The sequence below is a fragment of the Anopheles ziemanni genome, chromosome 2 (assembly GCF_943734765.1).
Source record: "Anopheles ziemanni chromosome 2, idAnoZiCoDA_A2_x.2, whole genome shotgun sequence".
Lineage (NCBI taxonomy): Eukaryota > Metazoa > Arthropoda > Insecta > Diptera > Culicidae > Anopheles > Anopheles ziemanni.
Window position 1 is genome coordinate 8,986,401 of NC_080705.1, and position 23,689 is coordinate 9,010,089.

At 45.7% G+C, this 23,689-nt stretch overlaps 3 protein-coding genes across 3 annotated transcripts; 1 reads left to right on the forward strand and 2 right to left on the reverse strand.

The window, feature by feature from the left end:
* Positions 1-5,459: 5,459 nt before the first annotated feature.
* LOC131287687 (uncharacterized) lies at positions 5,460-15,361 on the forward strand. Its single transcript, XM_058316767.1, has 5 exons — positions 5,460-6,473; positions 12,181-12,312; positions 12,396-12,607; positions 12,683-12,986; positions 13,098-15,361. Exons 1-5 carry the CDS (start codon positions 5,468-5,470, stop codon positions 15,137-15,139), a joined length of 3,696 nt encoding a protein of 1,231 aa, XP_058172750.1. The 5' UTR covers positions 5,460-5,467; the 3' UTR covers positions 15,140-15,361.
* Positions 15,362-16,739: 1,378 nt separating this feature from the next.
* LOC131287729 (uncharacterized) lies at positions 16,740-17,550 on the reverse strand. Its single transcript, XM_058316813.1, has 2 exons — positions 16,992-17,550; positions 16,740-16,919 (listed from the first exon to the last, which is right to left on the reverse strand). The coding sequence occupies exons 1-2, from the start codon at positions 17,479-17,481 to the stop codon at positions 16,744-16,746; spliced, it is 666 nt and encodes a 221-aa protein (XP_058172796.1). The 5' UTR covers positions 17,482-17,550; the 3' UTR covers positions 16,740-16,743.
* Positions 17,551-17,873: 323 nt separating this feature from the next.
* On the reverse strand, positions 17,874-21,114 carry LOC131287698 (UV radiation resistance-associated gene protein). Its single transcript, XM_058316778.1, has 5 exons — positions 19,468-21,114; positions 19,153-19,304; positions 19,011-19,085; positions 18,585-18,938; positions 17,874-18,517 (listed from the first exon to the last, which is right to left on the reverse strand). Exons 1-5 carry the CDS (start codon positions 21,112-21,114, stop codon positions 18,247-18,249), a joined length of 2,499 nt encoding a protein of 832 aa, XP_058172761.1. The 3' UTR covers positions 17,874-18,246.
* Between the last annotated feature and the right edge of the window lie 2,575 nt (positions 21,115-23,689).

Below are 23,689 nucleotides of genomic sequence, written 5' to 3' on the forward strand. Positions count from 1 at the left end.
GGAATCGCATGCGGATTTGTTAACCATGGTTAAAAATAAACGATCGCCCATTTTCATAGACCCTAGGAACTGGAAATTAGACTTTGGGAGTAACGATCGTTTCTACTGATTATAATAACCATTTATATCGACGAAAACGATTGAAAAATGCTTCCAATTCATCGAAAATGAACGCTTGATGGCAAAAAACGATGGTTAAATAAACAAATCCGTATGCGATTCCACCTTTAGTTTTCAACCATTTAATCCTTTTACTGTTTGGAAATAGATATAGTATGATTGTTCTGTGTAAATTTATCACTTAGTTTAAGTTTTTTTATGTAGTTTTTTTATCACTTAAATTAATCATATTGCTCGCAAAAACTTACGTTACATCTTTTTTCTTTTAAATGAAGTGATAAAATAATATGACCATTGAATTTCTCAGTGTACTGAACGATGTAGAAATCATTTTGTGTGGCTAATGTGAATTGTAATTTTCATAATTATATTGCTCAAAATATAAAATTAACTTAAATTATTCATGTTCAACCCGAAGCGGTCAACGGGGCTATTTAAATTAACCATCCTGACAATGCGTGAAGAATTAAATTCTCTTTACGCTCTAGTATAACTGCCTAAACTAAAAGCTTTGAACTACAACTGTTCAAAATAAGAAAATAAAAGTGAATGTTGTGAAAGCGCGAACAAAATCATAGTTTAGTTTTAAATATTCAGCTAAGCTCTTAAGCCGGCAGATTAATATTCAACTAGGATCACGCTGTTTTGCTTCCGATCCTGCGCTTAGCTGCACATACTACCGATCCGCTTTCCCTCATCGTCCTATCGTGCTTCCACCATCCCGCCTCTGCAAGTGAAATCTTCTCCGCTCGTGTGTCCACCGACGTCGGAGAGCGCGTGCACGCCGTGCATCATTTATTATGCACCCTTTCCTTGCCAATATAAATCATCATTTTTTCGCCCGGCGGCTACCGGCAACTTTCGGGGGCCTTTTAGTGCTGGTGTCGGGCCCCGCGTCGTGTCCCCATTGCCGTTGTTTACCACCCGTTTTCCGCGTGTTTTTTTGATGCAAAATGCATAACCAAACCTCCCTCGCACCCAACGACGGTGATTAGAAGAGGATGGGTGCGGGCACGCGAAAATAAAACCCCAAGTCAGAAGAAGAAAGTAAAGCGGTACAAGATTCGAAAGCAAAAGTTTCAGCTACGCTCAAGCGACGAGCGCACATGAATTATACATAGTTGACGTAAAACAATTTTGCCGATGTGCAGCACTTTTTTTTGGGGGGAATGTTTGGAATGCTGCTGCGTGGACGCGCTGTTGGGAAGTAAAGCGCCAAAAAACGGAACTGGTTCAGTTCGCTGACGACAGGAAGGTGACAATAATTGGGAAAAAATTTAGGAAGGACAAAAAATGACCGAAATTGGAGTCGGAATAGTAAAAAAAATATTCAACACGAGTAAGTAACACCGAATTGAAGTTGGAATTGTTTATGGGCGTTTTCCTTCCTGCCGAAAACTTGAATTCCAAATATTTCAGAAAAAAAATAAGACGAAATAAATAGGCGCCAAACAAACGTGCCGTGCAACATCATCAATCCCCGATCGCTTTCCCGCCACGTGCTTCTTCTGTTTCCAATAACGAAGAAGAAGTAAACCACCCTTGCGAATTGCGGGCGTCGCGTTGTTGTGGTCAAATTTCATCGGTTTTTGTGATCGGATGAGCCAAGCAATGGGCCGTAATCGGTGGCATCATTGGTAGCCACGCCGACGGGGCGCCACCGTCCAAAAGATGCAATTAAACAATTTTTAATAGTTGCGCTTCTTTTTTTTCTTTCCTGTCTCTGGGTGGCCTCGAAGGTGAGAAAATGGAACCGTCATTTGATGCCCGGCTTGGCTTGGCCCAAGAAGTTTGCAAAACTCGACTCAGGCGTGTACACCTACCTTCCGTTCCTCGGTTTGCTGGTGGTGGTGGTAGTGATCTTGAAGGTTGCAACCTTTTTTTTTTTGCTACATGCAACTCGATCGCGGAGGAAAAGGGAATCGTTTAAGCACTGACGTGCGAAGAAAGGATGGAGAAGTCTGCGAAGCGAGTTGCAACAAAACTGAGAAGCAAACTCGGTGCAATATGCAGCCTGCAGCCCGGCCGCCTTGACGCGAGCGGTGATGTTTCTTTCCCATTCAATTAAAACAGATGGAAATATCGAGCCTCGGTGCGTAGTGCATCATTGCGCCGCTGCAGATTCGTTTCACGGAGTGGCTTTTCCCATGTTGGTCAACGAAAGATTGGCATCCGTTGGAACGCTTATTCATGTTGGCGAGGTTTTTCACGTTTTTGCATCCCTATTATTAATTCTTTTTTTTCCCCCTACTTGCAAAACCGCGACTTGCGCTTTTCAACGTTTGGCAATTAGTTTAATGAATCTGTGGAAAATTTATATTTGTGCAATATAAATGTTGTTCAGACGGCGGTGGTTGGGTGTGGACTCCATGAGCGTGCAGGTATGAGCTGTTTATGGACGATAAATGCCAATTATTTATCTATGAAACCTTCTCTATTTTTTCCCTTTGAAAAGTAAACTATTCATGCAATTAAACACCCCTTATCGTGCATAGTTCACACCGTTTCCAATACTTTGCTTTTATTGACTCAAGATAAAGCAGAGAAATATTTACAGAAATTAATTTTGAAACGCTTACTTTAAATTCTAAAAAAAAAAAATGTGTCCCTTTTTCCAAAACGTAGAACACTTATTTGATATTGACCACTGTTAGTTACTTTTACGAAAGATGTTTTACTTTACAATCTCCATTTACTACACGCTCAGACGATAGCAGATCATCCTTGCAAGACGATCATCGATTCGGCAATCACTTTCGTCCGCTTAATTGGAGTGAAAACTAGCAAATTAGCGAGTTAATAATCCACGAACCATGTTCGATGCGGGATGGGGCGCAAAACTGATCCACCCAGCAAGGCGAGCATCCCTTTCTTCCCACCCCACGCACTTGCTGTCCGCTCAAGTGTACGGATTATGCTTCCCTCAGCACCCTTTTTGCGTGTGTGCGTGTGTTTGTGTGTATGAGCGATCGTCGTGGCCGCGGAATCAAACGAACCACCACGTGATCAGCATCGGGCCTCCGCGGGGAACGGGGGTTGCTCTCCACAAGCAGTCCGCTTGCAATTTAATCCAACCCTTTTTTTTTTGTTTGCTACGCCGCTTGGGAGCTTGGATCGATTCCGATCGTGGCCGGGCTCGTCAGTAAGTGCGGGAATTTCGAGCGGGTGGGAAGCAACGGCCTCAGACAGACACACGAACGATGCACGTGCTACTGGTGGTGAATCTGGAGGCGGAGAGAAGGAAAAAGACGTCCTTCTTCAAGCGTTCCGCGCCCGGTGGTGATACAAAGCGTAAGCGTTTGTGTTTGTTCTTATCACAGTTTATAGAACTTTTTAAATATGTTTTGTGAAGATGTTTAATTTGGAAAAGTGCAATTTGGAAGAGTGTTGAAAGGACTGTTAATGACGAACTATGAGCCGGCCGGCATTTTGTGAACATTGGAAAAGATGATAACTTTCATGTAGACAAAAGTGAACAAAGGTGTTGGCAACACATTTGCTATATGTGTAATTGAAGTGTGCTCCATTACTATTTTTTATCCTTTTTCGTAGCTAATTTTTCAGTGATTAATAATCTCCGTTCGTTCCGAAAAAGTGACTTTATTTCTCTCAAATGCATTTCAAATATAAACAGGAAAGATTAGACCAATATTTAGGTAAAATCATACCTACCGAGTGTCAATGAGATTCACTTTATTTGTATTCAATTTTCTGCTTGTTTGCATGTTCGTACTCATGTTGTTTCGTGACTAGAGATTGTCTTTCCTGAATCATAAACATTAAAACTGGGTTAGAACAAACATTCGCCAACGCAGGAAAATTACCATACACCTTTCCTTCCAAAAAAACGTGACGGCTCAATTCCACCCCGTCCAAACATCCTTTGACAACATAATTGAATATTAAATTCCTCCTCCCGCGTCCCCTTCCACAGTCCGATCGAAATCGCAACATTGCATTACATTATCGATTCACCGGAGGGGGAAGTGTTTGACACCGGCTCTCGTTTTATTATCCTCATTCAATCAAATCTACACCCGAGGCGTTCGAAAGGGGGGCCCTCTAATCGAATCAAATCGAATCGTTTTCCGTTGCCTTTCGCCCGCGTGCATGGATGTTGTTCGGAAAAGGTGGTTCGAAAATAAAACGATATGGTTCTCCTCACCCTTTTTCTTGCGTGGGCAAATGGGAGGGAGGGGTATACGTTGCACGGATAAACCGCACTTGCATGCCATGCCGTTCGTCTGGTGGTCCCGGGTACTGTCCGCCCGATTCGTCCGTCTGTGAAGAAATGTGAATGTTTACCGAAAGCACACACATTAAATCAACCAACTTTTCCTATCTCCGTCGTTGGGATCGGTTTCGCCAGCGTTTGGATCATCGGACACAATCACGATCACGCAGGGAAAATTTAATGGAAGGAAACAACAAGATGTCTCGTGGAATGGTGCATAATTTAATAAATTTGTTACATTCCTAGCGGAATAAAATATTGGGCAGAAATCAGCAGAAAATTTTTAAAATATGTTTGATTGGTTTATATTTGTGTTGTGCTTAATGAATCATTTGACGAGATTCGTTCACATGAATCTTTCACCTAAGATTCATTCAGATGGATTCATGAATCTTTGCGGATTCGAATCTTCAAAGCTTAATGAATCTTTCGAAACCTTAATGAATCTTCGCGAATCTTTCATTGATCTGTCATGAATCTCCTCGATTCTTTCATAGGCGTGGAGAAAAAAAGGGGGTCCCTCAACCCATTTTTGGCTTGTGACTTTTCGTCATTTGGTGTGTCTTTGGGATTCATGAATCTCTCGACGAAAGATTCATGAATCCCTTATAAGGCAGAGATTCATTCAGATTCATGAATCGGAATCTGATTTACACAACTCTAGTTTATATCCAATTTTGAAAGAGTTTGAGGTATTTTTTAATTATTTAACCTAAGGACATACACATTCCTATTCCTCCTAACCCTGTGCCCCTTCCCCGTATGGATGTTTAACATCGTGCGCTTACCAACACGGAAGTATATCACCCGATTGTGGCCAAGTTTTGCTTTGGTGTTTTTGTTTTGACACCAATCGCACCACGGCCAGACAAAAATGGAACCTGCACCCGAAGGATGGTGAAAGTACTTATGTCTCGTGGAGTTTGGCGCGAGTTGCAAACCTTTCCTAGGCAGTATAGGACATACCAGGCGTGAGTGAAGGGAGAAAGAACGTTTGATTAATGCCCTTTGACCGAACACGGAGACACAAACGTGTCTAAGACCGGTTGGATGCATTTCTAGCTGTTCGTTAATTTAGTTTTATTCCCTTCTCTACACTTTGCAGTACTGATCATGACCGACGCACTCAAGATGACCGACCTGCAGCAGCGCGCCAGCATCGAGTTCGAGCGGCAGCGCCACCTGGCGAACTGGCTGATCGAATCGAGCCCGCACATGCCGAAGCCGACGGCCGCCCAGCAGAAGCAGCTGGCGCAGCACCAGCAACAGCTCCAGCACCAGCAGCAGCTGCAGCTTCAGCAACAACTCCAGCAGCAACAACAGCCGCCTCAGAAGCAGAAAGCCAACGGCGGCAAGCTGAAGCCGAGCCCGATGTTTCTGCTGGCTAAAATCGGCCACCTCGGCGGAGGAGGAGGTGCTGGCGGAACCGGTGGAACGGGAGCGGGTACCGACTCGCTGGCGGCGTCCACCTTCAACTCGCAGACCAACCTCCCGCTGCAGATCCTCTCGCCGGCCGGCGGCGGGCGGGACGGGAACAAACCGAAGCTGCGCCGCTTCAACTCGCACGACACCAGCGCCAACATGTTCTCGGTGGCGGAGTTCGAGAACGCGCGGCTGGCGCGCCGGAACGAGCTGGAGAATGCGGCCCTGATGCGCCAGCGCCAGAACCGCTACAAGCTGAACTCGCTGTCGTCCGGCGGCGGCGACTGTTCCACCGGCGAAAGCAAGGGCTCGAAGCTGAGCTCGAACGATCCGAGCTCGAACGAGCCGCTCTTGGCGGATCAGTTTCTCGAGCGGTTCTCGTTGCCGCGCGTCATCCGGCTGTCGTACACCTCCTCGGCGCAGGCGGCCACTCTCGGGGACCAGACGATGACTTCGTCGAGCTCGGCCGAGTCGAGCAGTACGGCGGAGTCGCGTAGCCCGAACGGCACCGGACAGGCGCTCATGAACGCCGGTGGGAAGCTGGCCAAGTCGAAGAAGTCCAAGGGATCGACCGCCGGCGGTGGGGACCTGTTCCTGCTCTACCGGTACATGCGCAACTACCGGAGCTACCACGTGTTCAACACGAAGGCCGGCACCAACCGGAAGAAGGGCTACAAGATACCGCAGGACTTTCCCGGTAAGAAAATGCTTCAGCACAAAATGTCAAAAGCCCATTTTATCACAATTTAATATCTGGTAAAAATTCATTTGTTATTCAACAGTGGATCAAAAAGCATACATCTGTTATGCTTCGCCAAAGAAGAAAGTTTCTTTTGAACTACTTTTGACCTATTTATCCCAACCAGTGTGTAGTTGTGAAAACTTACCCCGCAGAATGATTTATTGCTCTTGGTCAAATTTTCATTATATCATGGTTGCGTTGTCTTTACGATCGTGTTTAATTAGAAGAGGCCTCTTCAGTTGTTTTCATCTTCGCGTCCGCGGGAGCCGATTATTAATCAGAGTGAATTTCTTTTTCACATTTTGTGACTATCGCACGTAGCGGCTTTTCCATTTCTTCACCGAATCACCGGCGTTCAACAATTTGTTTGTTGTCTGTCAACCGTGCGCACTTGTGATATGATATGGTCCACCGAGAGAGGCGTCGTTGTTGAAGCGTTTGAGCGTGACGAGCAATGTCTGGCACCCATCCGTGTTTCGCGGCCACACGCGATCCCGTTTCGAATGCATCATCAAATGCACACGACGATTGGCGTTCGGCTTTCTTTCATCATTGGCGCATTTAGTTTTCAAATAATGTTGTCAACTCAAATAGCTTGTTTTCGACATTTTGCTTTTTAATAACCCGAGACACGATTTTTTTTTACGACCGTAAAGATTGTCTGGATGTGTTTTCGGTTATCAAAAACTGAAAAACGTAAAATAAAACTCTTTGAGAAAATGGAACAATGTTTAAAAACTAGGGGCTTTAAACATTTTTTGTTAAAGTTTGTTCATTATTGGTAGTTTTCCCTCTATTTTTACAATGTTGTTAAAGATATTTAGTTGCAATGTTTCTTATTTTCAATTCCGCTTCCAGCAACTCTACTATATTTGTTGTTATATTCTTGTTGTTTTGTTTTCGGAATTCTCACTGTTTAATAAGTTATATGACTGTCATGAGCTTTTCACTACTTCACAGTTAAATAAATATTCTTTATTATTATTTTTTGCCAGAAACCTCATCTAAAACTAATTAGGAACGCTTCTAGTGAATGCTTTGTAATGCAAACTTGAAATCGTTCTTCGCTGGCCATTTTTCTCCTTCATTGCAATTCGGGCTGACCATCAGAACCGAAAAGCCTCCGATTTGGAGTCCCCAGTGCATTATCGCTTTCCGCGTGATCAGCGCAACCACCCACAGAACCCCTACCAAACAACCCCACCCTTCCCCAACCAATGGAAACCCGTAGCCAAGGGATCGGCGGATGATGACGCACCATTTCTCAACCATTTTCCACGCATCGCGCTACAATTCCTCCGCAATCGAGGCGCGCTTCGGCCCGATGGCCAAACCTTCGCTCCACACGGGCAGCCCTTGGAGGATGCGGTGGCTGCGTAGGGTCATAGCGAAGATAGCATTTGCATAATTCAGTTTCGTTCGATTGGGTTCGCTCCCTCCCCCTCCTTCTGCCCCCGACGATCAACTCTCGGCGGTTTTCCTCTCCATCTCCGTTGTTGGGATTGGCAATGAAAATTGCATTATGCAGCGGCGCGCCGCTCGTCCCTTTACCCCCGCCCGATGGCCCGGTTTTTACCCCGGTCCCATCTCCTCCACGCATGGGAGGTTGTTGTTTTTCGTGGGTGGAAAAGGAATAATGCAAAGGAAAACACAATAATACACGCGCTTCGCGAAACTCCCAATCGGGCTCCAGCGGACTGGGGAAGATGCATTCCGATGAGATCGGTACGGTTACTCGAAGAAGTGTTCTAGTAAGGCAAGCTAGGGGGAAGAAAAAAAATCAAACACACCCTTCAGCCTAGCCAGTTACTAGTGGGAGGAAAATTTGGAATGGGGAGCGCAGGCGGGCGGAGGAACCCACGAAAGTATGACGATGCATTTTTAATTGAGCGCGCGAAACGGCGGAGATAGATATGGAAGGAAGGAAAATTGCATACCGAACCGTGCACCATTATTTATCGCATCGTTGCGATCTTCCACCCTCTCGCTATGTGTGTGTGTGTGTGTTTGTCTCGTCTTGTGCATTTGCAACCACCCCGCAAGTGACTTTCTCTCCCGCTTCTTTTCTCGTGTTGCTGGTTTTTTTCTCATTGCATCAAACAAAAAAATGCATCGTCAAACTCTCGTTGCATTAATAATGGGCTGCGAATGTGCAAAAAAGCGCCCACACCCCCCCCTCCTGGGTGGAGCCTTGGGGTGCGGAAAAGTACTGTATCAGAACAGAATTTGTCCGCATCATCATTAATCAAACATGGAGCCGCCGCAACAGCTAGGAGGCTCCATGGCATGCGCTCCGGCATGTGATAGATTACCACCTCTTCGTATTGTGTCGAGTGACAAAGCCAGGACCAAGGCACCGGAAAGGAAGAAGGTGGGCAACGTTGGTCGTTTGTAGATCATTGTCGCAGAGTCGGACCCCCGATCGCCTAGCATTTTAGATTTACGTCCCTATAGAGGTGATATTCACGGGCGACGGCCCCAAACCCACCGCTTTACTGGTGGTTTGATAAGTTTGTGTAATATTATTTAATTTTTTAATGGATGTCTCACAAGTAGATAAATTTCGCTAACTTACAAAATAACTGGAAAATTAAAAAAAAAATCTTTGTTTGCTTTTTCAAACATTAAACTTTAAATATTTTTTCTTTTCATATAGTATTCAAAAGATACTTTAAAGTTTAATAGCAACTTTTCAATAGTTTTCTCTTTTCATATAGTAAATTATTACTAAACCATGTTAGGTTTTTCTTTTTCTTATAGACATTATTCAAAACAAACGACTTTCTATTTGCTACGATCTAACTCATTAGCACAACTCAATCTTAAATATGCAAAAAAATAAGTCCAATTTTTAATAGGCCCCAATCACATCTAAACGACATCGTAAATTGAAACGTTATGAAGATATCCAACAAAATTCTCCCTGGTGATTAATCAAGCTAAATAATTGTAGGGTTTCATATATCATCGTTTTTGCACCGTTCGTTCCAAGACTTTATCAACCCGTGGAGGCAAATTATTGTGTCTATTGCTCGTGCATGACAGTTTTCCTATTCCTTTTCTTTCCCTTTGCACCCCTGGGGCTCATTGGGGGAGCGCATCGGTCCATTCTGATGCATTGTTCGTCCGTACGACGCCTCATTACCGCACGGATCGTAATATGTACCGCAAAGCTGCACAACACCCGAACGAACGCACGAACCGATGCAAAACCGCCGATCGATGAGCGCATCGAGGGCGTACCGGGATGAATCGTCAATTACCACCAAAGTGCCAAAGTCCCGGGGGGAGGAACTGCACCGAGGCGGGTGGCAAAACCCGCATATCATTGCCTGAACTTGAACGATGGAACGAACGACCGACCGTCCCGCGGTTGGCATCCATTGTTTGTGTACGCCGATGACGATCTCGAGATCTTCCGGGCGGTTCGACACCATCGGTGCTTGTATTCCGTGGCCGCTTGGAATCCGTGCACCAGTTGATCGAGTTTCAGTGATCATGAATACTTTGAACGGTGGCGAACCTGTGTTGGTTTCAAGCCCGAGAAGGGCGGGCAAGTGTCAGGTTTAAGGTGAAGATCGTGTAAATCTTAGTTCAAGTTTAACTTACATTAACGTTATCCAGCTTGAAAGATAAAATACTAACCAAGTTTTGGTGAAATTATTTAATTTATTTCTGCACTAAATATGATGTATAGTATCACTCTTGTTTGCATCTTTTGTCAGCTTATTCAATGTTCGCAGTATTTTAAAAACTATGCGCAAACATTGCGTTATTTCTTTGTACACGAATTGCCTCTTTGCTCATGGGATAATTGCAATGTGTTGCGAGCTGCAACCAATTTCACACAGTTCCTAGCGCAAACCTTTACGCCATCTGCCCCAACAGCTGTTCCCGGGAAAGGGAAGCATTTTTCTTGTGTGAACTTTTAAAATAAATTCTCATCTGTTTCGTTGGCCAGTGTTTGCGGTTCAAGCAACTACAATCGAATCCCACCGAAAGGGATCATCTATATACCGCCCGTTTCTTGGTTGCCAAAACTCTAGTCTTTGCTCTAAATCGCAATGATCTTCTCCACTCCACAAATAAGGCTATCTACACGATTGTTAAATTATGCATATCAAGTGTATCAATACAAAACCTACTGCGTAATACAGTAGACATTTGCGGATCATCCTCATACATCAAACACTATCTTATACGACCGGCTATTACTGGAGACAATTAATGAAATTAAATTAAGATACGGATTTGCTCACGAAACGGGATAGCCTTATTAGTTGACACGAAATTTCAACAGTTTACCACGGTTTTCATGTTGATAGCAATTTATGAACTGTGTTTTTTCTCGGGGCATAAGAGAGGAACGTAGCAAATGTTCAGAAACACCATCTTTGGCTCGTTAGCCTAATTACTTTTTAGATCGTTCGACTCCCACACGGGAACTTGTCCCCATGGCTTTCTCATAATAGAGCCATTTGTTTGCATGTTGATGAGTATTTCTTCTTTCCTCGCCGGGAACACATCGGGGTAAAAAGGCAAATGTATTGCAATATGGCTACCTTTCGAGTTTTCAAATCTTCTGCTAAAAATCATCATCATTCGAAGCAGTTCATTATGCAACAGAGCACCTGGGCATGTGTGACGACCGCCCTACTACTATACATCACCCAGGGGAAAGACAATAAGCGCTAAGGAAAGCTCTTTTAATCTTCAGAAGCTCCCCCGGAACGGTAGCACCGTCCGTTTTCCGTGGGTGGGAATAAAGAGAAACGCATGCATTCTTTAATTATCTGTCATTTTAACGATCGTCAAAGGGGGGAAATCTGGGAACGATCGAAGCACGCGGTCCACAACAACGAACGGCCGTGTCCAGCATAGGGGAGACGGTAACATAACTTACGCCGTTCCGTTGATATGCTAATGTGGGAAACGATCGCTGACAAATGGTCAAAGGGTAGAAAAAACACAGCAACAAACGAGTGGCCATTGGAAGGTAGCAATCAGCTAGTAGCAGGAGAACGGATGGGAAACACCAGTTACTTAGCAGATTCCATTATTACGGTGGCATTTTTCCAATGGGAAGCCATAGATAACTCCTAATGTGGGATATGAGGTTTGTCTCTAATCGGTGTCATAAACCTGTACTTTTTTTGTGGTCTGGCCATAACAATGGGTTTGATTTAATGTCCAGTCCGTCTTTGGGCTTTTAAAGATACCAAATAAAAATACAACCAACATCACGGTGCAGAAAATAGTTAATAGTAGTACCTGACATTACATTGTAATAAATGTTGCAAAACAGCAAAAAACGAGGATACGACCAATAGCATACAGTGTTTCGATCCATATAATGGAATGTTTCACTAGGTAGAGATAATATTTTAAACGCACAGGGAATATTTTCAACCGGTTGAGAGAACTTTGTAATCATATAGGGGAATGTGTCAGAAGCTCCCCGGTAGATTTGCACGATTCCCTTAGCTGTCTGAAACATTCCCCTATATGATTGCAAAGTTCTCGCAACCGGTTGAAAATATAACCTATGCTTTTGAAATGTTCTCTCTACCTAGTGAAACATTCCATTATATGGATCGAAACCCTGTAACCCCGATTAATGATTTTACTATTTACCTAATTTTGTTTCCTCTTTTCGCTTCAGGTTACTTCTCCTTTATAAACGACAAGGGCGCCCCGACGGCCACCATCTACACGACGATCGTACAGCTCGTGCGGGACCAGGTGTACAAGTTTCTCTCGCTGGAAAACCTCTCCGCCTACACCGAGTCGCAGGGTAAGGGATACAATTAATCAGTTGTCCCCCTGGAGAGGACGAGTCTAGCTAACGTTCCCTTTCTTTCCCTTCTTCGACAGGAGACAACTTTAGCCACAAAACGCACTACGTGAAGGCGACGGCCAAGGCGGGCCAGGTGTACCGACTGCTGGCCGTCTTCCAGGACGGTGATCACAAGTCGTCGTCGTCCTCTAGTCACAAGGATCCAGCGTTGGCCGGTGGTGGTGCCGGGAGTATCGGTGGGCGCGAAAAGGAGCGTGGCAAGTACGCGCAGCTACTGGACGACAATCGGCAGGTACGGTGGGGTAGGGTGCATCCTTGGGTAGTCGGCGGTGAACTGACCCTCTTTTTTTCTGCTGGCTTTTATCAGATCTACTACGTTTCGCTGTCGGCCAAGGGAAAGTTCTACGAAATCGAACAGCACAACAGTGCGCCAATGTTGCAGAAGCACGGAAGCTTCGGCACACCGGCGCACGGTGGTCTGCACAGCGGGAACAACACGAGCAGCAGTAGCGGTGGTCACGGACATCTGGCAAACGGCGGCCACCGGAAACCGAAGCAGCTGAGCAGGGACTGCGTCCATCGCATCGGATTTATCATGCAGTCGGATGTCAGTCTGCCGCTCAATCTGAAGCTCATATCGCCCCTGGCCGGGATGCCCTCGACGGTGCCTGGTAAGTGTCCTCCAAAGACCAAAGTCGAGTCATGTGTGGTCGACCGGCTTTTATGCTCGAAATGTCTCAAATTATTCCACCACGCTAATGATCATTCTCCGCTCCACACAGAATACGTGACGATCGCGAAGGCAAGCGAGGAAAACTTTATCATTGCGTGTCCGCTGGACGAGCAGCAGCTCACGACGACACTGACCCTCACCAAGCTGCACCTGACGCCGCAGATGAAGTTCGCCAAGTGCACGATGGGCTTCGAGAACGAGCAGCACATGTTCCTCAACCCGAACGTGCAGACGGTGCTGAAGTTCTGCCAGTTCTCGTGCGATAACTTCTTGCGCCTGGTCGAGTCGGAGACGAACGCACTCGAGCTGCTGCAGCAGCTGCAGATGCAGGTGACGGTATCGCCCACGCGACACTCGTCCGCCGGTGGTGGACTGGCATCCCTGGGCCAGCAGACGGGTCCGAGTTCGCTCGGATCGAACGTTAGTGGTGGTGGTGGAAATCCGAGGGAGTCCAGGAGTGTGGATGTGTTGCGGAAGTTTGGCCGGCTGTTCGGCGGTGGAGGTGGTGGATCCGGTGGTAATCACGATCGCAACGGTTCCGGCCACGAGAAGGAAGATTCCATCATATTTTTAACTAAAAATGACCTGGAAAGTCTCGAATGCAGTGGCCGGGCGGCGATCGAAGCAGACCTCCAGCAGCAGCAGCAGCAACACCATAGTTTGGTGGATGACCATCGGACGCTTCACGGGATGGACGATCATCAGGGACAGCAGCCACACTCGCTTCCGGCCACTTCCGGTGGGTTGCGTAACAACGAGAAGATGAAGGTGTTTACACCGAACGGCGCAAGTACGGGGAACGCGTCCAAGAAAGCTTCCACGGGCCGGTGGTTTAAGGGACTTGGACGTAGCTCGGGTGCCGCCGGTAGTGGGGCAATATCGGCCGACGACGAGTGGGATAAGCGGACCAGCCTGGACCGGTACAAGGACATGTCGAAGCTGATTCAGGAGCGTTTCGGTACGCTCGGGATGCTTTCGTCGCGTGCCAACAGTTCCGATATGATCAGCGGAGGTTACGACGATGCCGGAAACACGCTCGTAAGCCACAATCCGTCCACCGGTCGGGGTGAACTCGAGCAGCATCATCACGGCGGCGGGATTCGTGAGAAGTGTCTTTCGCTGCAGCACATTGAGCAGAAATCGTCCACCGGAGGAAAGAACAAACCGGACCTTGTGCCACCGCATCACGTGTCCGGTTCGCTCCGGGGGGACGATGACCGTGAGCAGGAGGATCAGACAACCTCTTCGGAACTCGGTGACACGCTGTTCTTCCCACTCCGTCACAGCAGCAACCAACAATCGTTCATGACGCAAAAGCTGTACAGCGAGTTCCACGTGAAGACGAAGCAGTACAGCAAGTCCTCCTCCAGCATCCAGCAGCTGTTGCATCTGGCCTCGAACGGATCCCGACCCACCCCGCCCAAAGGCAATCGATCGTCCATGGGGATGCCGTCAGCGAAGGGTGCCCGGGCTTCGAACGGTGAAGTGATTCTCTCGTTCGAAGACCTTCGCTACATGCACGGCATGATGGATGACAACGGGAACGACGACCGTGGCGTCGTTGTGCCACAACAGGACACCGAACGCAATGTGGCCCGCGAGAAGCGAACGAAAGTAGTCTCGCTGCAAGAACCGGTTCCATTCCGCACGGAGCGAAACATCCTCGACGATCTGCCGTACAGTAGCGTACGTGATTCGATCCTCCTCCAGGACGGGCCCGAACTCGGTGGCGTACCAACGGAAGGAATCTACGCCGAAATCTGTGCCGCCGACAGTCCGACGGCACTCGGTCCGGCACTCTCCACCACCACCACCACCACCATCACCACCGACAACAGCCGGAGCAGCAGTCGAACGTCTCCGGTGCCTCCTCCGCCGAACCATCCCTTAGTAACGGTCGTTCGGCCCGAGAAGCGCTTCGTTAGCATACGGATTAATGTGCCACCGTGTGACAGTGCGGCCGGGTCCGGCTCGGTTAGCCTCAATCCGGCCGGCGGGGGAAACATCACGAGCGCCAGCTCCAGCACCAGTCGCTGCTCGTCCGTCGTCTCTAGTCCCATCGAAGACAACATCTACAATACGATCAAGTAGGCGAAGGTGGCGAAGAAACAAAGGCAAAGAAAGTTGATGAAAAAAAAAACTATGGCTGCGAAGTTGCCACAGGCAACGACGACCAAAGTATTACCGGAATTTGTGATAAACCAACCAGGACGACCGAACGACCACGGTGCAAAACAAACACGATACAGGAAGGCAAGAAGGGCAAGAAGTGTGACCCCCCCTTTATGTGTAAAGTAGTAACTTTTCCTCCGCCACATCGGACCTCGGCGGGAAGTTTTTCAACATTTATTAATTTTGCTAGAAATTACGAAACAAAAGAATTACGAATGAGAACCGCCTTTCGGGCGATACATTTACGAAATGTATCGTTTTCTCCTTGATGGATTTTAGTTAATAGATATCAATTTCCTTATCCTTATTGCTGCGCGAACCAATATCTCCGACACTGTTAAAACACACCTCGGGAGCGACACCATGGGGTGCAAATGGTTTCACTTTACCGGACGAACTTTGGTTTACACTTTGATGAAGGCACGATATCCACCGGATGATCGCCAATTCTTCCCCAGGAATCCCTTAGTAAAGTGTGAAGTGAACTCACGTAAGAATTCTAAATGGATTATTGGTTTGTCTTTGGGTAGGCAAAAAAAAAGCAAAAGAATTAAAGGAAGAGCAAATTGTAGCACCTTGAGATCGCAGATTTATAAAAGGACATCAAATCCCCCCCGAATCATGACACGATAAAGTACGATCAATGATTTGTTGTATGTACGTTAGGATAGGAAAAGGAAACGACAAACGTAAGTAAAGCTTGTATGATAAGCACATGGGTAGCGCATAAAGATTTATTTAATAAAAAGTAAAGCTGGAAAGAAAGAAAAACATTGTGAGACGTTTGAGGAAGTTGTGAGAAAGAGTGTGAAACAGCTCAATAAAAATGTGTTTGAACGAAGCATAGCAAAACCTGGTTAATTAATTAACACTTTTTCATATCACTTCGCTTAAGTACAATCTACTAAAGCTTTTAAGCATATTAAAATAAATTCAACTGTTTTTAAACAGTGTCTTTTAATTTAAAGGTAAACTAAAATGAGCCCCCAAACAAGTTCGTGGAAGTTCCCAACATTTCCAATTATTTTCATAATACATCCTCGCTGGTAAATTTCATCATTCCCGCCGATTTCGCAATCTCGGCGAATCGAATCTCGCGATGATGATATTTCGTTTCTGATACCAGGGCAGCATGTTCGGCAGCAGGAAGCCTACAGTCAGGAATCTCACAACGCGTGCGAGCGAGACGCCATATCTAGTCATCCTAAGGGCGAGACGGCACCAGAGTGCAGCACGTGCTACCTCCTGGCAGGTTCTTTGCTCCTGGTATTTCAACCAGAGCCGGTCGTCTGACCGGCAGCAAATTGAGACGGACCTGGAATCCTTTTTTCTTAAATAAAATGATGAGCGGGGCGAAAAGCGTTTTGGACCCGGACTGCGTTTTGGAGTCGACTGCAATGAGCCGAACACGTTGTATTGAACTTTTCTACAAATTTTTTTTTTTTTATTATTTAACGCTTTTCCTCAAGCTTCTTAATTTACATTTGGAAAGTTCTGTCGACTTCCATGAACTATGAAAATGTTTACTGAATGAACTGCAATGATTCATTCGACGTCCGCAATAGCCTCAGTATCCTGTCCAGATCCTGCCAGTCCTCGGGCATATCGTCGAGCACAATTTTAAGCAGCTGTAGTAGCATATTGAATTCCTCCAGCAGTTCATTTACTCTCTCTCTTTTGCTTTTACGGTTGACTTTTTCTACAAGGACGGAAAAACAGAGCCCAAATTATTGTAACAAATATCGCACACCCATTTGCCAAGCGGACTGACCTTTGCTTTTCCTTTCCCGTTTGAATTCCTCCTCCGTTGCTCGTATCGCCTTCGTGCAAGACTTCCGCACCTGGGCACAGAAGACGACTACCTCTTTCTGGTTGAGTTTGGAGTTTCCCTCGATCATTTCCTTCGCCTGCCGCTTGCTGCGTACGTTCATCGTGCTCGTCTGCATTATCCGCTGCTGTAGCTGCGCTAGAAACGACACCATTTGGGTCTCGGCAAACTGGGTCGGATCGTCCAGTACCGTGTGCACATTCGATATCTCAAACTCCTTCATGAAGCTACTTTCCTGCTCCTGCCTGCTACTCGAAGGCTGGCTTCGTTTGCCCGTTGGCTTTGTGTGGTCTTCTGGCGCATCTTGGGAGGACTGATGGTGCTCGATCAGCTGGGAAATTGAATCACACGAGGCGCCATTCCGGTCGTACATCCGATAGTTCAGGATCTCGAGAGCCAGCTCGGTTAGCTCCGGGCCTCGAATATTCAACATTGCAACTATATAATACAACTGGTTTAGTTTTATAGATTCGTAGAGTAGGGAAAACAATACGGCCAAGTAGTCGTATGATCTCAAAACTAACTTCTTCGCCAAAGGGATTTGTTTTCAACTGCTTGGTCAAGGTACGTGAACATTACCCCAGGTAGCATCATTTAGTCCAAACTGACATTTGAAAAGGTTAAGACTCGCACCTGAAAAATTCAAATAAACAGTTGGAAATATGTTCAATAAATATTTTTAGTACTTTTATTAGTAATTTTTCTAGACCATGTAAAGTGATACCATTTCTTCGCTCGGTCGCATTCTGTCCAATAATTTATTTCATTTAATGCCCTTCCTCACGTTATCTAGCACATAATATAACGTTCGCACACTGTTTCCGTGCTAGGGGTTCTGTCCTAGTGTAACACTGTACAATCATAAATGGACGACCCTTTTTTAGCTTTAAAGATTTTGGATGCTCAATGAATCAATCGTTCCGTTATCACGTGTTATTACACACTCACACTAGAAGTTTGCGGATTCCATCTAAACAACAGGGAAATCAGGAACGGTAATAAATATTAAACTAAAACTCAAACAAGGAAACAAAACTAAGGAAAAAGTTAACCATTTTTGCTTTTTTAACGAGTTAGGTTCACATTTTGCTAGTGAAGGAGATTTGTCGTATCTTGCAATCACCCTTCCGAATGCCTTCGCGTGGAACTATTCCTATACCTGTCTCGTTGTTCGCGTTGATTATATCGTCTTCAGGGTTCAGAATTTCTTGCCACCCTCAAAATCGAACGGCCGCTGCGTGGCCTGATGGCCACCCTGCGTAAGGATAGGATCGGAGGAAAATTTGCTATCACATCCACGTCGTTGTGTTGGGGGCTGGTGTTGGTCGCTGATTTCGCTGCCACCACTGCTTCCGCAGTTTCGTGCCTGCTGTCCTGGGGTAAATTGCACTTGTCGCTGCTGTACCATCGGCTGACGGCGTCCCTGGCCCTGAAACCTGTCCGTGTAGATATCAACCGAGCGGGAAAACCTGTAACATTCAATGTAAAACATTAGTTTTATCATCAAGCAATAAGGGCAACTTGTTAGCCCCAAACCTGCTGTTCGATGGACTTTCACGAAGGAAGGACCCGCTGCTACTGCTACCGCTGCTACTAACGCCCGGAAACGAGTTGAATGCCGGAGACATCTTCAAGTCACCGGCCGATGATCCGAACGCCGACGTCGGAAGCATTTGAAACGGTTCCTCGAGCTCGCGATTCAACGTAGCTCCGCCACCAGCTCCAAAGCCCGGAATGGCGAGAATGTCCTGCAGGTTAACGAGCGTCGCCCGCGGATCACCTCTGCTCAGTGAGAGCTGATGCTTTAGCTGAGAAATGTTTTGATTCAACAGGTACACCCCGTACAGAAGCGCATTCGGTGCTGGACCGGAACGGCAATGCAGTGGAAACCTTCAGAAAAGAACAAACACAAAAACTGAACTTTTTACACCTCCTTTCGAAGAAATACAAAATCCATCTTACTCTCGATCCATCGTCGGTAGCAGTTTAATGTGATCCACTATTTTCGATCGGGATCCGTCATATTTGATGGGATTGCTGAAATCGTTAGAAAAATGGTGACCCATTATTGATGGTCTTAACGAATGCCTTGTTCTAAGCTTACCGCAGTGGAATATCTAAAAAGGAGGAACACATCATCACAGCGTGGGCAACAAAACCGAGCGCTACACTAAGTGCGAGCGCTGGCGTTGAGTCGGTGTAGGATTCAGCATTCGGCAGCGGCACATCGTTAATGGTGTAGATGCCTTGATTCGTCTGCAATATGATGAATAAAGAAAGTTTAATCAAAGATACCATTGCCACATTCATCTCAGTTCATCTAGTAAGCTATGATTTTGAAATAGAACCGATAGTGACCATTTGAAACGAAAAATGTGTATTTTTATCAAAAAACAACCCCAAGTCTCAGAGTCCTCACCGGTTTGATGTAGTAAATTCCATTCAATTCCTTCAGCAACCGATGGCGTACCATCAGAACCTTTCCGCAAACCTCACGAACGCTATCCTTCTGGCTGGCGTAGGCCATCTTCTGCTGGTAGAGTTGTTCCTTCTCTTTCCCATAGTTCCGGTAGCGCTCCATAAGCGCCGATTCACGTTCAATATTCCGATCGCTCAGCATGTTCAGTTTATTGCGCAAGTGCTGCAGCACGCCTTGCGATATTCGATCCCGTTCCTGTGTCAGCAGCCGACATCGAAACCGAGCCCGCTCAATGTCTCGCCGTAGATCCTGTCCGCGCAACAGTGCCACCGGATCGATCGGTTCGCGCTCTTGGTACAGCAACCGACTCAGCTGCTTTCCCATGCCACCCGCTCGCCGCTGATGTTCGGCAACCGTCCGATACACCAGCATGTGTTTGCTGCTATCGAACAGCTCCAAGTTGAGACAGTAGGCACTCTTCATGCTGATGCGATCGATAAGCTCCTTGACACTGTCCGCTTCGTAGCGAATTCGCCGCTGCCGCTCCTGGACGGCCAGGAGCTGTTCGAGATCGTAGCTATCGAGCACCTCCGACGTAAGAAATTCCATGTGCAGATAGCGTATCTTTAAATTCGTTTCCGTCGGTTCCGCCCAACGGGTCGGCGTGGCGGTGGCACCGAAGATGGGTTGAAACAGTGCCCCGCCAGTGACCACTTCTCCGCTAGCCCTATCGCTGCCCGCACGGCTAGTGCCGTCTCCCGGCGATATGGAGAGCTTTTCCATGCCACCGCCGTTCATGAAATACCAATGGTTTTTGGGCGGAGAGCACGAACCGTACTGGGGGTGCGGGGAAAGGGGAGAGGAATTATTGCTAGTATCACAGTGTAAGACATTGTCCGCGGTCCCACGACCGGCTCTTCCTGCACGGCGTGCCGTATCGATCGGTATCGTCGGTGTCACCGTGGACCCGGATGAGGAGAATTTTGCTGGTGTTTTTGGTATGTTGAGTGTATCTTCCGCTAAACCCGGTCGCTTTTTCTGTTCTTCCGGCTCCAGGATGCAGCTGGCGGAGGTGAAAAATCCTCCGTGCATCTGAAAGACGAGGGTGTTGGGCTGGAGACGCTTTTCGCTGCGCCTCACCAGCGGAACCAGACCCGAGAAGTAGACGCCCCATACGAACAGCACACGATCCTGCCCAGATTTCCCATCCATTTCGACCGTTTTCTGCGTGGTCCTTATCGTCACTTCGCTTGGAACAGCATCGTCTCCCGCCTCGTCAGCTGACCGCTCGCAAGCGTTGTTGTGGTCATCGCGAATGTGTACCGCCGTCGAACTTCCGCCACGGGGTTCGTTCCTGTGCATCCATACACGTACGCACACACATCGGAGGGAAGATTTGATTGTGGCGGGGCAGTCGATTTCCGCCCACAGTACGTTCCGATGCAGATCGAGCTTTTCGCTGGTGTAGAACGGGGCGGACTGGGGCGTTTGGTGAAGCGTATAGTATACGGTACATTTGCGACCGCGTTCACCTGGGCCCAGCTCGGGCAGAACGATGTTGTGGCCAGAAATCTGTATTAGGCTACGCAATCGTAGCTGCTGCGTCGACAGCGGACTCCAGTCGCGACATCTTGGGCGGTCAAACATTTTCTGCAAATGGTAAGATATCACGAAATGAACAAGACTTTTATCTGCTTATCGACCGTGCGACGAAACGTGGCTCATGTATGCATAACAACAAAAAGAACTATGACTCAAAATCAACTAATTCAAAATTAACAGCAAGAAAGGGGAGCAAAACGAATTATCCTCGACGACGTGGAAGATTTTGGGAAACTGCAAGCAGATTAAAACTATCTTTAAGTGAACCAGCACGATTATTAGTGGTTGATTGCAATGGATGAAAGCATAGGAAATCCATTGCATAGCTCTACTGCAATGCATTATCACAGCTCCGCATTTCCTATTTCTGCTCTACATTCCATTAGGTTGCGCATAAGCGTGAACTGTTGGTCTTCAATTGTGATAATTAAGTGAGCGTGGTTGCGTTAATCGATAAGAGCATTTTTAGGAACAGATAATGAGTTTCCATTGCATCAGCAGAACCGAAGCTGAGAGTTGTGTTTGATGTGGGAAAGTAAACTAAATCAACCACACCAGGAAACTAGTGGCGAAGTAACCAAACTTGGCAGTAATTTCATGGCCAAATTCGCATATGTTATTGGAAAACCGATATCCGTAGGACCGCTCGATTGGGTCTGCTGCGGATGTTAGATTTAAGCTTGCTAGATTTCCCGACGTTCAGCAGTACCGACACATTCGATGGCACTACTTTCACCGCACTTTTCCACCGAATGTTTACCTCATTTTTTCTCGATTCTCGCGATGGGAAAACTGTTTCACGAAGGTGTACTGCTCTACTAGAGCGCCGTGTTCACGGGCCAAATCCACAAACAATGCTAATCGATACGAAGGTCGTAAACTACAGTTCAAGCAATGCGTTGTTTACGTTTGGTAAAGTGCACCAGCTAGCGTAAAGGACCGTTCACGAGATTGATTAGAAACATAATACGACTGTAAAAATGACTATTATTTGTTCAAAACGCGTATCGATAACACTTTGCTTGCTCGCGACTCAAGAGTTTTGCACGATACATTTGACTGCTCTCAAGGTTGCTGGAACGAAGCAATACTTTTCTTCAGCAGGTTGGTATGTGCCGTGTGCTGTCAATATTGATTTTTTAGATCGAAAAGCTATAAAATATACGGTGTTTATCACATATTTATTTTGAAAGAATCATTCCTATCATTGCATTTTATTGAATCCATAACTTCATTTATAGTCAGGATTATGTTGATATTCTATTGTTTTTAAAATTAGTTTATTCTTCTGTCAAAACGCTGCACATGGACGAACCTTAAAACAACAAATATTGTTGAACAACCTTGAGTACTAAGTTTCTTTCAAAATTGTGAAACATCAACTTTTGACACCGATTCGGCCATGTTGGCGTTTTGAAATATGGTTAATTTCGGTTATTAGCCAACCACACTGGAATTCTCATGCAGCAGGCTAAAGAAGTTTGTTGCAATTACATAATGAATTTGCACAGCATATCCTCAAATTGTTGTGATACCAGTAACATTACACATTGCGTTTCATTCATTAGTGTTTTAAGTTTTAATTTTATAAACAACATTATTTTAAACTAAATTGTGAAGATCTCTAAATTCTCAAAACCAATCCATATTCGGAAAACCTGGTTTCAACAAAAGCTCACAGTTATCCCTCACTAATCTTTATTCCGCAATTTCTACATTTTCAACCAGAAATCTCCTTTGTTTTAAAAGAATACAACAAGTATTATTACACATACTGCCCAGTTCAAGGATGCATTTTCTTTCAAAGTCCCAACCCCTTGTTCCATACACGTTTTTGAATTATTCATTTATTTATTCATTTTATATGTTACTTCATTATTATCAAGGTTTTGTGTACTTCTTTTTTAAAATAAAACAACTTTTCTGCTTCTCTTTTTAACACAATTGTATGATATATCTATTCAACAATATTTATATGTATAGAGCTTAAATTATCAACCTGTTCACAAACAAATCTACAAATATTACATTTTTCTTGCTTTCTCTTGCTGAACGTGTGTCTGTAATCCATGTGTACCTTGTGGATTAATGCATTGTTGTTTTTTTTTGTTTACTTTCTCGTAGCGTTCTATTTGTATTTTGTATGGTGTATATAGATTTATCATACTTACAATGCTTACTTTTATATACCATTCGTCACTTATCGATATTCTTTTGTATTTTTTTTTTTACTTTACTTATGCATATATACAAACATATATGGTTTTCTGTATATATGTATGTATACATACATACATGCGTGTGTGTACGTTATATTTGTTTAATGTGTTTTATGCTTTGCTGTAATGTAGATGCACTCAATCCAATTGCTGTTCATTTTTTAGTGTTTTATGTTATATGCTATGATGCTGTACGTGTGTATTACTAAGTTGTTGTTCCGTCCGCTAAACAAGCAACAATGCTCTGCACTTGGATTCCCGCGTACATAGGCTATCCCAGGTGTGTGTGTTTTTTTTATTTCAACTGTACTGCCTAAGGGTACATGGTATGAGGTTTCCGTGTTTTTACAATCTTATCCTGGCTTCCCACGTCCAAAAGTGTCCTTCACCGCGCCCAACCG

Coding starts and splice junctions, on each gene's coding strand:
- LOC131287687 (XM_058316767.1), top strand. CDS start 5,468: ATGACCGACGCACTCAAGATGACCGACCTGCAGCAGCGCGCCAGCATC. Junction 6,474..12,180: donor GATACCGCAGGACTTTCCCG/GTAAGAAAATGC, acceptor TTTTCGCTTCAG/GTTACTTCTCCTTTATAAAC. Junction 12,313..12,395: donor CGCCTACACCGAGTCGCAGG/GTAAGGGATACA, acceptor CTTCGACAGGAG/ACAACTTTAGCCACAAAACG.
- LOC131287729 (XM_058316813.1), bottom strand. CDS start 17,481: ATGTTGAATATTCGAGGCCCGGAGCTAACCGAGCTGGCTCTCGAGATC. Junction 16,920..16,991: donor ACGGGAAAGGAAAAGCAAAG/GTCAGTCCGCTT, acceptor CCGTCCTTGTAG/AAAAAGTCAACCGTAAAAGC.
- LOC131287698 (XM_058316778.1), bottom strand. CDS start 21,114: ATGTTTGACCGCCCAAGATGTCGCGACTGGAGTCCGCTGTCGACGCAG. Junction 19,086..19,152: donor TTTTTAGATATTCCACTGCG/GTAAGCTTAGAA, acceptor TAACGATTTCAG/CAATCCCATCAAATATGACG. Junction 18,518..18,584: donor GAAAGTCCATCGAACAGCAG/GTTTGGGGCTAA, acceptor TGAATGTTACAG/GTTTTCCCGCTCGGTTGATA.